The sequence below is a fragment of the Leptidea sinapis genome, chromosome 27 (genome assembly GCF_905404315.1).
Source record: "Leptidea sinapis chromosome 27, ilLepSina1.1, whole genome shotgun sequence".
Taxonomy (NCBI): Eukaryota; Metazoa; Arthropoda; class Insecta; order Lepidoptera; family Pieridae; genus Leptidea; species Leptidea sinapis.
Window position 1 is genome coordinate 5,295,483 of NC_066291.1, and position 13,325 is coordinate 5,308,807.

Genomic DNA, 13,325 nt, shown 5'->3' on the forward strand with positions numbered 1-13,325 from the left:
TATGTTCTAAGCTTGAAGGTCTAAGCCTAAAGCCTAAGTCATATCGGTTCGGAAAAACTGCAGCCGGTGATTGATTCCACAAAGTGGCTGTACACGCGGCTGTAGAATGTTAGTGATGCGGGCGAAATTTCTCTTTTTTTTTATTAAAATAACTTAAAAGGACGTTCAGCTGATGGTAAATGATACGCCATGCCCATTACAATGCAGTGCCAGTCAGGATTCTTGAAAAGCAAAAAAAATCTGAGGGGCACTACAATTGCGCTCGTCACCTTGAGACATAAGTTGTTAAGTCTCTTGCCCAGTAATTTCACTAGCTACGGCGCCCTTCAAACACAGTAATGTTTATCCATTACTGCTTCACGGCAGAAATAGGCGCCGTTGTGCTACCCATAATCTAGCCGGCATCCTGTGCAAAGGAACCTCCCACTGGTAATTAGTAACTGGTTACTTCGTATTATTATTGACTACCCGTCCAACGCTCTTAACCCAACAGGTGTAACCGCTTAACCAACGTACTCTCAGAGTGTTTCTTTTTAAAATACTGTAATTGTTTTTTAAATATTATAGTGGAGAATAGTCATCATTTCATCCAGAAGACGTCCACTACTGGACAAAGGCCTTCCCCAAAGATGGTCACGACGATCTGTCTTGCGCTGCCCTCATCCAACCTACTCCGGCGATCTTGACCAGATCGGTCCATCTTACTATCATCGTACAAATATAGAGGAATAGTAGCGAGTAGGTACTTACCGATCACCATCCATATAGAGAAGCGCACCCAGGTGTGGTAGTCAAGCTGTACCATCAGGTATACGTTCATGCACACGCTCAGATACGGCACCAATGGCACGAGCGGCACCTATGCGTTAATCACAAACTTAGGTTAAAAGATCATTTACTCTCATTATAAACATATAAACTGTCATATGAGAACATCCTACTATAATATATTAATATGTATATATATATAGCTTACACACCACAATAACAAATAGGCTATAATTTATAAAACTATAGCGTGAATTATACAAAATATAAAAGATGTGTGATTGTTACTAATGAATACAACTAGCGCCATCTCTTGTCAACTAGCAAGAACAAGATCAATACAATTTATATGGCAAAACAACGTTTGCCGGGTCAGCTACTTATTAATAAAGAATAATCTATGAATCGTCCGTATGATAAAAATAGGTATAAAACTAAATATAAGTGTACAAAGACAGTAGACAAAGGAAATCTCATCTGTAATACATTTGGCTAAACGGAGCTTGAATAAATTAAAAGTGCCTGCATCTTTGATATCCGAAGATAGTCCATTGTACAGTTTAGCATCTTCACAGGTAATTGTTTTGCATAATTGGTCCTTGGCTTTGGTAGTATGAAGTGGTCATTATTGCGTCTATTTTGTATTTGTTTCTTTTTTTGTAAATGTTAATTCTGAATGTATCTGTTTGTCTATAATTTTCCTAGTTAGTTGCAAGTTGTGTATTTGTATAACTGTAATATATATGTTTCATCATTTAGTTTCTTTATAAACTTTCTCTGTAGTTGTTAGAAAGGTACTTCAACTAAGTCTTCCATAATAACTTTGGTGAAATTCCAATTAAAATATTTTTTATTCAAAATATCTACCATCTAATTTGAAATAGTACGCCTCAGACCAGAGAAAAACGGGCGCAAGAAACTCCGCGGGCTTTTTTTTCTTAATTTAGTTACAATATATTATAATGTAGACTACAGATGTACCCTAAAATTTACTATTAAATAGCCTGAGGGCGCTCGCTCTATTCCCAGTCTGTGGTATCATTATGAAAATCATTTATGTTATAGTAACCTTTACCACACAAACGTTTTTTTAACAACTTTGTGTTAGTGTCCGTGCATTGCTCGAATTAGAGGAGTAGAGGTCAGCCTCAATGTTTTTCGACGTTTCACAGCTGTCACAGTCTTAGACGTGTAAATGATCTAAGATATTTATATTTTGTGCAAGTTGCCAAGTTGTTATAGTAAGCTTTAACACACAAACGTTTTTTTAACAATTCTTTTGGATTTGGTAACACGTTTGTTATGTAAGTATATTATCTGGGATCATGTTTAAAAAGCATATACATCGCCCAATAAAGGACTAGCTAATTCCACCTAACCGAGTATAATTGGATATCGACGCCAATACCAGAGAATCACAGGAGTATTACATAATTATTTTAAGGTTGCAAGCGCTTACTCCGCTATCAAAATTAATTGATTTTAATGACTTTACTTACTTATTTTGTTGTATTGTAATTATATACGCCTAGAAAGAGCCTCTTGCTGCTAGACAAACGATGAAAACAGGCCAGGTTTACTTATAAATTTTCACACACAGTGATAAGCTACGTCTTACACTCGCTATTTGTATGTCACTTTGTGTTAGTGTGCGTGCATTGCTCAAATTAGAGGAGCAGAGGTCAACCTCAATTTTTTTCAACGTTTCACAGCTGCCACAGTCTATCTAGACGTATAAATGATCTAAGATATTTATATTTTTGCAAGTTGCCAATGATTTGGTTAGGCGAAGAGGATTTGTTGGTGTCACCTTAAACGTGAGATGTTCGACGTTGCGGCGTGGCTGCCGGTAAAGTACCAGCAATAGGATCACCAACACAGCACCCAGCACTCCCACAGCGACGCCCAGGTCACTGGCGCTCTGCCAGCTCAGCAGGCCGAAGGTCATCAGCGCCGCCACGACTGTCGCGATATCAAAGTGTGTTATATTCATAGACTTTTTGAAGTGAAAGCATCTTCAGCCACGTTGGGCACTTTTAGTATGACCTTTTTGGAACGAAGTTCCTTATGGGACGATGCGGAGGGGAAAAAACGTCCGTAACGCAAGACATGAAGTTTGACAACTCCCTTCATGTTCGTCGAATCGTTGCTGCGCGATAATATCTTGCTGATTATTTAATGCAACATGACTAACATAACAAATGAAATAGTACATTTTATATAAAAAAAAATCGTAAATGAATACACATACAACCACAAAAATAAAACACGTGGTAATCCTACATAGAACTAAACAAAAACCACGTGTTGCTTATAATGTGAAATGTGTTGTCGTTCCTATCCGGTGTCCTACGACACCACACGGTTTTTTTTATAAATGTCGTAAAAAATGTCATGTAAATTAACACCTTATTTTGTGGTAGTAATTTTCAAAGTCTATCCTATACGCTCATTACGCGAACACGAGGCAACAACATTTTGTTTAACCAATTCAAGTTATTGATTATTTAGCAAAATTATTAATAACTTCAAGTAAGTTACATAATTTTGTTAATTTAAAGGGGCACTTATCTGAAATACGACACTCCATCTTTTTTAAGTGTGGAAATGCTGTTATTTGGACAGTTTTACACTGAACACTTTATCAGTGCGTGGCGTTGGATCCAAAGCGCGGTCTGAACGAAACTGACAACTGAGCGAAAACTCTGCCTAGTTTTGATACATACAATTTTAGAGCGTGATTATGAGGATAGTTGTTTATTGTATTGGAACTCACAGAAGGTAAATATGGTGCACTTGGCGATAGTGGAGGAGAGGACCGTGGGTTCCTTGAGGCCCAGCAGGTTGAACATCTGTCGCACGATGCTGTACGGCGTCTCCGGGAGGGACTTGACGCCGTTCATTATTATGACACTGTCTTCCTCGTATCTGCATCAAATCCACATAAAATTAAGGGAAGCTGCATCTCACTGTAATGTCAATTAAATGTAAAAATATGTGAACAGTTTGTTATTTTTAAAGTGATATCCCTCACTTCTGGGATTAATAATTAAACCGATTAAATTTTTAACCAACATTTATGAACAAATCGGGACTCGAACCCGCGACCTCTCGGGATCCGTCCGAGCGCTCTTAATAACTAAGCCAACCGTTCGAGTGGCGCACGCACACTACTGCCTATATACGTAAGTACGAGTACACTCGTACGACACTAGTAGGTATATACCTACAGGGTATATACTCAGGGACTAGTCCCTAGGTGCGCAAAAAAGACAGCAGGGACCGTATTCACGCTACTTAGGCATTTTTGCTTTTGGAGTTTACTCCTTAAGAATCGATTTTCATATAAGATGCCCGGTATGAGAAAAATATGGAGAGTAATACCTACTCATCTAATGGCATAGTAACGTTTTTGGTGCGCATCATTTCTCGCGCACCTTTCACTTTCTTGTATTTTGAAGCTTTATTATATTATTGAAATTGATTTATTATTATACTTTCATATAGTTAAGTGAAAATTCTATAAATTATGGAAGAAAGTGGTGTAAATAATAGTGCCGCAAAATCTGATAAGCACGTGGGTACTAAGTAAGTTACAATTCATACATTAATATGACATGTATTGTTTATATAAACATGTGTGCTTTGTATTTATTAAATATTGAATTATCAATATAGTTCATACAAATTTATATGAGCTATGCACATAATTAAATATTTAATTTAACATGGAGAGTATATATAGCGCATTTCACGCCAAATAGACAATCTTAACCTAACCTAGGTATTTATTTTTTTAATATCTATAATTTTTTAAAGTTATTATTATTTATTTTCTATTGACTATTTTTGTTGTTTCAGTCATCATGATCATATCATTAATGATTCGATACTATAATTATAATGATGGAATCATGTAAGATCTACTTAAATGTAAAATATTTCATATATAATATTTCGACGAAAGGTCGTAAAAATATATTTAATTTAATTCTTTAAGAATTTTCATTAATGCGTTTATTTACCCTTCCATATGATGTGGGCCTTTTTTAATTAATACATTTTTATAAGCTTCTACTGTATGTCTCTTTGTAACCGACTCCATTGGACTTGATTTTGTTTAGTACATTTTCAAAGATAATCGTTCTTGAGGAGTAAACTCCAGTCGTGCGTCGGAGCTGACACACACACATTTTAGGCAGTTATGGTTGTCAGATCTAGGACCAATGTAACTAGGTCAAGCTTCTTTGCAAGATAAGAGAAGAAGTAAATACTATCTACTTACTTTGTCTAATTAGGTACGTAAGTGTTATGTCTAAGTTTGTTCTGTTTATATAAAACTTTTGTTTGCCTATCCATGTATAAAATCAGTAACTTCAATCAAATATACAAAGAAAACAAAATATATTCGTGTCATCTCAATAAAACCGGCACGCGCGTCACGGTGAGCGATAGCTATAACTCCTTGCACTGCTTCAGTTACGGTAAATTACGACGGTTATTTACTTTAATAGCTAGTTCAAAAAATAATAGTATTACGTAAAATCCTAAATAAATTCTAAATTATCAAAACTGCTTTATCACAAATTTCGTTAGAAATTGTGTTCCAGCTTACAATATTGATGAATCCATAACGCATATTGAGTTGTTCTAAGCGTTTTAGCTTAACTGGATCAGTCACCTGATGGTCAAAATGGTGGTTAGTGACCGCCGCTCAACTCAAACTCTCTTGCCAGTCTCAGAGGAAAAAAAATAGGTTTCGAACCTTTTTGTTAACGTTAAGCCTTACAAATAGAAGTGACATATACCTGAGAATGAGCACGCTGGTAGAGACGATCGTGTAGGCGAGCAGAGTCCCGATTGACATCATATCGATCAGCTGATCCAGGTTAAAGATGGCCGCCATTGTTGCTGCAACACAAACAACAAAGAACACATATATCTTGTAGTATAGTTGTTCTTTTTATGGAATAAGAGTTAACACGGGTTACTAATCACCGATTTCAACAATGTTTAATAAAACTCAGTTTTACGTAAACGTGTTCAAATGCCAGTCTTGATCTCGATTTAACATAAAGCGATTTCACCAATATATTTTGAACATGTTGACGTAAACTGAGTTTACATGTCATAAACAATTAATGTGTCAAAACTGTCATCGATTAGTTTGAACAAAATCAAAATTGTTAAATGTCAATGTTTTTAATAAGATGGCGACAGTGAACGTAAAGTGCTCGTGAACGCGATGTTGAACGTCCAAAATCTATCTTCTCTTTAAAAACTCTCATTAAATTTGTATTTTTACTCTGTAGTGCCCTAAATTATGACTTAATATTTTTAAAATCGTTATAATAATCGTTAAAACACTCCCAACAAAATACGCGCTCTTAAAACGCCTTTGCTAAAATAACTACTGTAACGGTAAGGTTTTAGAAGGAACACTCCTTCAATTTTTTTTTTATTTAACGTTACTTAACAATAATTATTAAACAATTAATAACAAATGTTTCGTTGTATGAGATTGCGGTTAACCTTAACTGACAGTTGACTTTTATAAAAATACTGTTATAGCATAATTTTGTACTCCAGGGCATTGTAGCGGTGAGGCTAGTGATTATATTGAATTAAGTCATATCTTTTGCTCCATTGACATGGAACGCTGATTCTAGTACATAGGTGATATTCGATCGAAGCAGTGCATGAAAACAATTTAGATTGAACATCATGCTAGATTATTACTGGATTGAAACTATCAAGATTATATATTATATATGCGGTAAGTTTAATTGAAATAAATAATAATTTCGAAGAGTTACTTTAATTAACATACAACATACTTAAGTAAACTAGCCTACGAAATAGCAGTTACCAAAAACAGGCTCGCTGCGCAGTGGTTGTATTTGGTTGTACATTGTGATGGGCATTATTAAATTATAACTTTTAGATTTGTGAATATATATTATTGTAACAAGCGTAATTATTTTCAAATAATACGTATTGGATGTTATTGTCGCAAAATATTTTAGTAATTGTAGCAGTTATACATTGTCTGAACTAGATTTATGTTATTATGTTTGTAAAAACTTTAATAGGCGTTCCTTCTTTTCCTAGCCTCAAAGTTGTTTAGCCATTCTCATGTTTAATGTTCAAACGTAAATCGCTGTACATTTCCGTTGTAATATCATTTATTAATAAAGAATTTTGAAATGAAATGAAATGAACCAAAAACAGGTGCCAAAGCGAATGAGTGACTTGTGGAAGCTGACTTGCAAATGTCGTCATTAAATGTTAAGCTCGTTACTGAAGAAGGATATTGGTCGTTAGTTGATAAAAAGCTTCATAAGAACCTAGTAGGTACCTACTACCAAGCCAAATATAAGTAGGTACACCTACATACACTCGCCACGCGTGACTTTGAGCGGGATAGCTTCGTCTAGAACAAAACAACCCAAGTGGACAGACACGTGTGGCCAGACAACCTTAATAATTAAAGTAAGTAAGCTGTTTATAATCTTAAGTTTCATTATATTTCCGCCTTGGCACCGACTTAAAACCTATCTATAGGTAGCACATATAAATAATAGTATTTTGTTAATATTAAAGGTAAAGGTATGTATAAGAGGTGTATTAAATTAAATTTTTAGTTACTTACGTGAATAAAGTTAATTAAAAACGTTTTTTTTTTTAAATATAGTTTTTTTACGTAGGTGAGTTAAGTCTGAGCAAAGTCCTGAGCAGGCTATATAGATGTCAGCCTCAGTGTCACCACTCTTATAATAAATGTTTTTGATAATGAAGTCCAGAGTTTTAAATAACAATTACCGGACAGTAGGCCACTCAGAATGGTTGCAAGAATGGGTGTCTGGGTCTTGCTGTTGATGTTGGAGAGCGGTCTGAAGAGAACTCCGTCAGCGCCCATGGCGTACAGCACCCTGGGCAACGGGAACATGGCTCCCAGAAGGCTAGTGCACAGTGCGAAGATTGCTCCGATGGCCACGATCCACTTCACCACGGGCATACCGACCTGGCCAAACACGTACGGCAGCGGCGCGTCTGCGTCCTAGAAAACATAAAGGGCAAGCCTGTCAGCCATTAAGTTGGCATAGCGACATCCCATTCTGCACGGACGCACGCCAAGAAAGTAGAAAATATTAGTAGGATTGAATTTGATATCACTTATTGGAAGTTCAAATGCCCATTCGAAAAAGAAGGCCGCTCCATTTCCAATTTGTGGTATCATTGAGAAAATCATTGATGTTATTACTATGAATTCCATTTATGCCTGCCGTCAGATTTTATGTGTATCCATAGTATATAATGTTATAGTATTAAGAGGTACCTAAAGTTTGTGAGATTTTAAGGTTGTATCTCTGGATCTACTGAACGGATTTTGAAAATTCTATTACCAATAAAAAGTCACATTATTTGTTAGTGTAATAAGTAGAGACCTGATTATATGCTACAAAAAATGTCCAAAATATGCATGCAAATATGCAAGTAAAATAGCTAAAATATGCACGAAAATCCACAAAAAGGGCCAAAATATGCATACAATTAAACAGGAAAAAATAAAAAGTTATATTGTTAAATATTTTTTTTTATTTTATAAAAATATGTACTACTGAGTACTGTTCTAAATGTTCTGTAGACAAATTGTGTCTACGATCGCTTAATAAATGTTTGTAAGCGGAGCGTTTTACGTCTACTGAGGTAACTGGGCAAAATTTAAATTTGAGTGCAATGTTTGGGGGTACCTACTATGAAAAGCATCGAACGATGAGCGAGATCTAGCGTAAATATGCATATTTTTTTTTCTAAAATATGCCACTACCGCTAAAAGGTACTAAATATGCAAAAACATATGCAATATGCATTTGCATATAATCAGGTCTCTAGTAATAAGACTAAGTTTTAAGTTAGTTCTAAGTGTGTGTTATTTGTTCATTGTACTAGAACCAGCTAGTTGACTGTTACAGCTTGTTGGATCTTATAATATCTAGTCCCTCTTCTTTTTCGTTTCTTCTGCTTCCAACTAGTATCTCTTTTGCAAGCTGTGGGAATCTCTAAGTGAGTCTACAATTTAACAATAATATATAACTACCTCATTATGTTTAGTTTAGTAATGATTAATTGTAACCCATTGAATGTCCTTAATAAAAAAAAAGACTGTATATTAACCCGAAAAATTAAAAGACTTTTTCGTGGTCGTCGAATTTACAAAGCAGTAATTCGTTGTTTTATTTCAAAGGGCATGTTAATACAAATACCATAATAATGAGCATAGTAGAACCAACCTGCAAGTAGTAAGGCCACATCAAGGTGAGGACTGTAGCTATGGCGAAGTAAGCAGCAAATATGATAGCCAGGGAGAACACGATGCACAGCGGGATGTCTCGCTTGGGATTCTTAGCCTCCTCCCCGGTGGTGGCCACGCAATCGAAGCCCACGAATCCGAAGAAACACTGCAGCAGGGAAATTAATTGATTGCACAATATTGCCAGACTTGTTGATTGGAGAGAAATAACTTGCAACATTAGTAAGAGTCGAGTATATACCAATGTACAAGATTTAATATTTTTAAATGCTTTCGTAAAAGATATTTTTAATGAACATTTTTTTTGATTGCATGGCGGCTTATTTTGGAGTTACCACATTTTCATTATTATACTAGTTTTCCACTAATTCAACGCTTTAAGTTCATGGTTTTGTATTCAGACAAATTTAACAACAAATAACTTTTAGCTATTTGTGTTGCTGATAGGTTGTTGCCAAATATTATGCCCAATAGGAACAAATTTATTTACTAGTGTTAAAACGAATGGCCGTATCTTTTCATTTGTTACATTTACAAGCTTTTTTACACACTCAAGACTGCAGACGTATGTATTTGATGTTAATTATTTACAACATCAGGAATCAAAATTCGAGAACCAGGGCATTAACTGACTAAGGGTTTCTTTTCACTTTTAGAGGGAGGGGATCCTTAAATAAGAAAAATATCGTTGTCTTGCCATTACGAATTATTTGAACATGAAGACAAACGGCTATACATGCGGGTAATAGTATGGTACGTGGTCCCTGCCGCCTATACACTCTTGTAAGACCAGAAGAATCGAAAGACTGTTACCAACCTGATGGTGCGTCGTATACCTAAACGTACATTTGAATTCAAAAACCGAAACACATTGGTACGTGGCGGGCGAGGATCAAACCAGAGCTAAATTGCTAGAATTGGTGATCGAAACGGCTGCGAACGGTGTTGCATAGTAAAATTCTACCCGAGTTAAGCAACAGAAATCCAACATAAGTTTTCGTCACATACTTCCATGAATGAATGCATGAATATCCTCACGCAGCATTCTTATGAAATTTTATGTGGATAAGCTGCTAACCTTTGCAGCTCCAGCCATTACTCCTGCAACTCCCCATGGCATGAAGCCCCCTTCTCCAGCCTTCCCTCGGTATTCTTCAGGGATGTCTTCCTTATTAATCCTCCAGTTTGCTACATCACCTGAAATTTTCATACCTTGTTAAGTAATACTAATCTACATAATTAAGTTTATTATATCTTTAGAAAGACATAGCATCGAAGTCGGTAGACAACGCTTGTTAAATAAAAATGTTTAACAAGATAAATTTTAAGGTGAATGGTATATCAGATGCTACATATTATTAGGTCTATCTATGAACCAATGAAATTGCCGTTTTTCATGAAATAAGTTAACTCCTTTTTGCCTCTACATTTTTTTTATTAATCGATGCATTTTTTCCAAGGCTGTTTGAAAAAGTCTGCTGGACGGGCAACAAATTATTCAGGCATTTTTAACTGCCTCTCGGTTATTGAATTGATTCCCCGCTTAAAAGTTATCCAAATTCTGGAAAACGTAGAAGTCTATACGGGCAACGCAACGTCTGTTGAGTACGGTGGATGATGGAGAACTTCCAACCCCAACTCTTGTTACTTGGAGACCGTCTGATGTGCTGTATGAGGTCGCTTTGAAAATAAAAATAATTTTAACATAGAATCTTAGAGAAAAAAGAAAAAATTGGCCTTGTGAAAGCCAGTATGGTAGAACGGCAATTTCATAAGTATAGACCTATTATAATGGTCCAAGGATTCGATATAATTCAAAAGACAAAGTTAAATAATTACTGTGCATAGCTCCAGCGACGACCACTATGGCGACAGTGATCAGGTTTAGCGTCGTGAACAAGTTGTTGAGTTTGGTGGACTCCTTCACTCCAACACCGAGCAGTACTGCAAACAACAAATAAGAGGTTATTGAAGATTGATTTAAGAAATACATAATATTTTACACTATTATTTGTTAAGCGAGCATCTCTTATATTCATACAATAATCATCGAACCACATCGCAAACGGAACCAAATATTTGTATCAAAGGAGAATACCGATCCTTGTATGAAAATTGGGTTATTCTTGCGTCTTAAACAAATCATAGGTAAAACATTAGAAATATTCACAATATTATATAAAAAAACATAATTGAAAATATATTAACAGGGTATTTCTAGTAATCTGGTTTTCAATTTGTCAGATATTTTGAGGTTAGACAATTATTGCTTTTGCAATAAAATAGGTAGTTGTACCGCTATAGATATAGGTCGAGATAAAGAGCGTGCCGTTTTTATTCTAGATAATATAATATAATATTGACACACTTTTTACACAAAGTATCTTGCCCCAAACTAGGCATAGCAGACTGTACTATAGGTACAAGACAACGATATATTTAATAAAATATACTTACTTAAACATACATAGATACGTATAAACATACATGACTCGGAAACAAACATTAATATTCATCATATAAATGATTGCACCTACCGGGATTCGAACCCGGGACCTCTAGCTTAGAAGTCAGGGTCACTAACCATTCGGCTATTTGGGTCGTCAAGATAACATTTTTATAACGCCTTCTTGTTAATCATTGACATATTTCTATTATTGCTTTTGAATAAGAAACTCACCAACACATTTGGTAGGTATATAAAATTTCGTGGTCAATCTCTATTACGTACTTACGAGATCAAACTTAAACCAAATCGTACTGGATATTGTACTAATTACCTATTAATTGTAGGCATCGTATTTAGCAAAGCAAATAGAATGTTACTACTGATGAGATATTTGTATTTTGAGATGTAGCGCTTTGAATAGATAAGTACCTATCTACCTACTTTATAAAATGCGTATTGTATCGGAAATAACGGAGCTTTCACGCAAATATTATATTACATATAAGATAAGGACAACGAAATCTCGGAGAAACCGGTGTTAAAAATAAGGTTGGCCGCTATTTACATTTCGTATTATGGCCGCCATTTCGCCACTTAACAGCCAGATTTATTGTTTTTAAATTTTAAACCAAAAGTTTCGCCCATAAAAGTCTGACTTGAGCGTCGGAGACGTTATAACGAAGAATAATTGTTATAAAAAAAAATAAAGATATATTTCCTAAAGTTAAAACGGCCTTTATAGCTCTTGATTATTACGCTTGATTATTTAAAGATTATGTTGCTGAGTAATAAATAGGTTTTAACACACGGACAGACATGACCCTGTGAGATACGACTCTTAAATAAAAAGTTCTTTTAGTCGCGGAACCCTGAGAAGTCCCTGAGGCTCACGTGATAAGCAGTGGTGAGGCAACCTTCAATAGACATCCGCAACACCAGGGGTCAATAGATACGTTACCCACCTTTAAAGGTTTATGCTCATTTCTTGAAGGTCCCTATTTCTTATCGGTTCGGGTAAACAGCAGCTTATTGATTCCACAAATTATTAATCATAATATCATCATCGAAGACGTCTACTGCTGGGCAAAGGCCAAAGATCTCCATGATGATATTTATATGGTCCTGCGCTACCCTCATCCAACGTATTCCGGCGATCTTGACCAGATCATCGCGTCAACACTGCGTCTTCCGGTTCGTGGTCGTCATTCTAGGATTTACGGCCCCAACGGCCCTCTGTCCGTCGAATTATGTGCCCTGCCCACTGCCACTTCATTTTTGCATTACTCATTCGACATCGCAGGGAAACTCCGAGCATTGCCCCCTCCATTTCCCTTTGAGCGACCATGAGCTATCTCATCAGGCCCATAATGACCCCCCCCCCCATATGACAACAGACAAATTATTCCATACATAATTAATTATTTTCCAGTACTCACTCGATATCAACAAAACCAGTCCAAAAGCGAAGAAATCAGGGTAGTCTGCCATAAAGGAAATGTTGATGGGAGCTATTTGGGTCATTGTGTTGGCCATAGTGTTGTTGAGCAAGCTGTCGATGTAGTTGGCCATGCCCTTTGCGACGCTGGCGGTACCAATTACGTACTCCAGGATGAGGTTCCAGCCGATTGTGAACGCTATGAACTCTCCTACCGACACGTAACTGTATACGTATGCCGAACCCGCCTTCGGAACTCGTGCCGCGAATTCTGCGTAGCACAGTCCTGCGAATAATAAACACTTAATAAAAAAAAACAATCAATAATAATCTCTATAAATTTATGTCAAAGAAATGGT

At 36.0% G+C, this 13,325-nt stretch overlaps 1 protein-coding gene across 2 annotated transcripts in view; it reads right to left on the reverse strand.

Moving 5' to 3' along the window:
- Window positions 1–13,325, reverse strand: part of LOC126972786 (cationic amino acid transporter 3) — a 64,606-nt gene that overhangs the window by 3,687 nt on the left and 47,594 nt on the right. For both annotated transcript variants that reach the window (XM_050819832.1, XM_050819831.1), the window contains exons 3-11: window positions 12,968–13,252; window positions 10,922–11,026; window positions 10,161–10,279; window positions 9,063–9,230; window positions 7,591–7,828; window positions 5,577–5,679; window positions 3,545–3,696; window positions 2,579–2,730; window positions 751–859 (exon numbers count right to left, since the gene is read on the reverse strand). In XM_050819832.1, coding sequence (XP_050675789.1) covers window positions 751–859; window positions 2,579–2,730; window positions 3,545–3,696; window positions 5,577–5,679; window positions 7,591–7,828; window positions 9,063–9,230; window positions 10,161–10,279; window positions 10,922–11,026; window positions 12,968–13,252 — 1,431 coding nt within the window. The remainder of the gene's footprint in view (window positions 1–750; window positions 860–2,578; window positions 2,731–3,544; window positions 3,697–5,576; window positions 5,680–7,590; window positions 7,829–9,062; window positions 9,231–10,160; window positions 10,280–10,921; window positions 11,027–12,967; window positions 13,253–13,325) is intronic.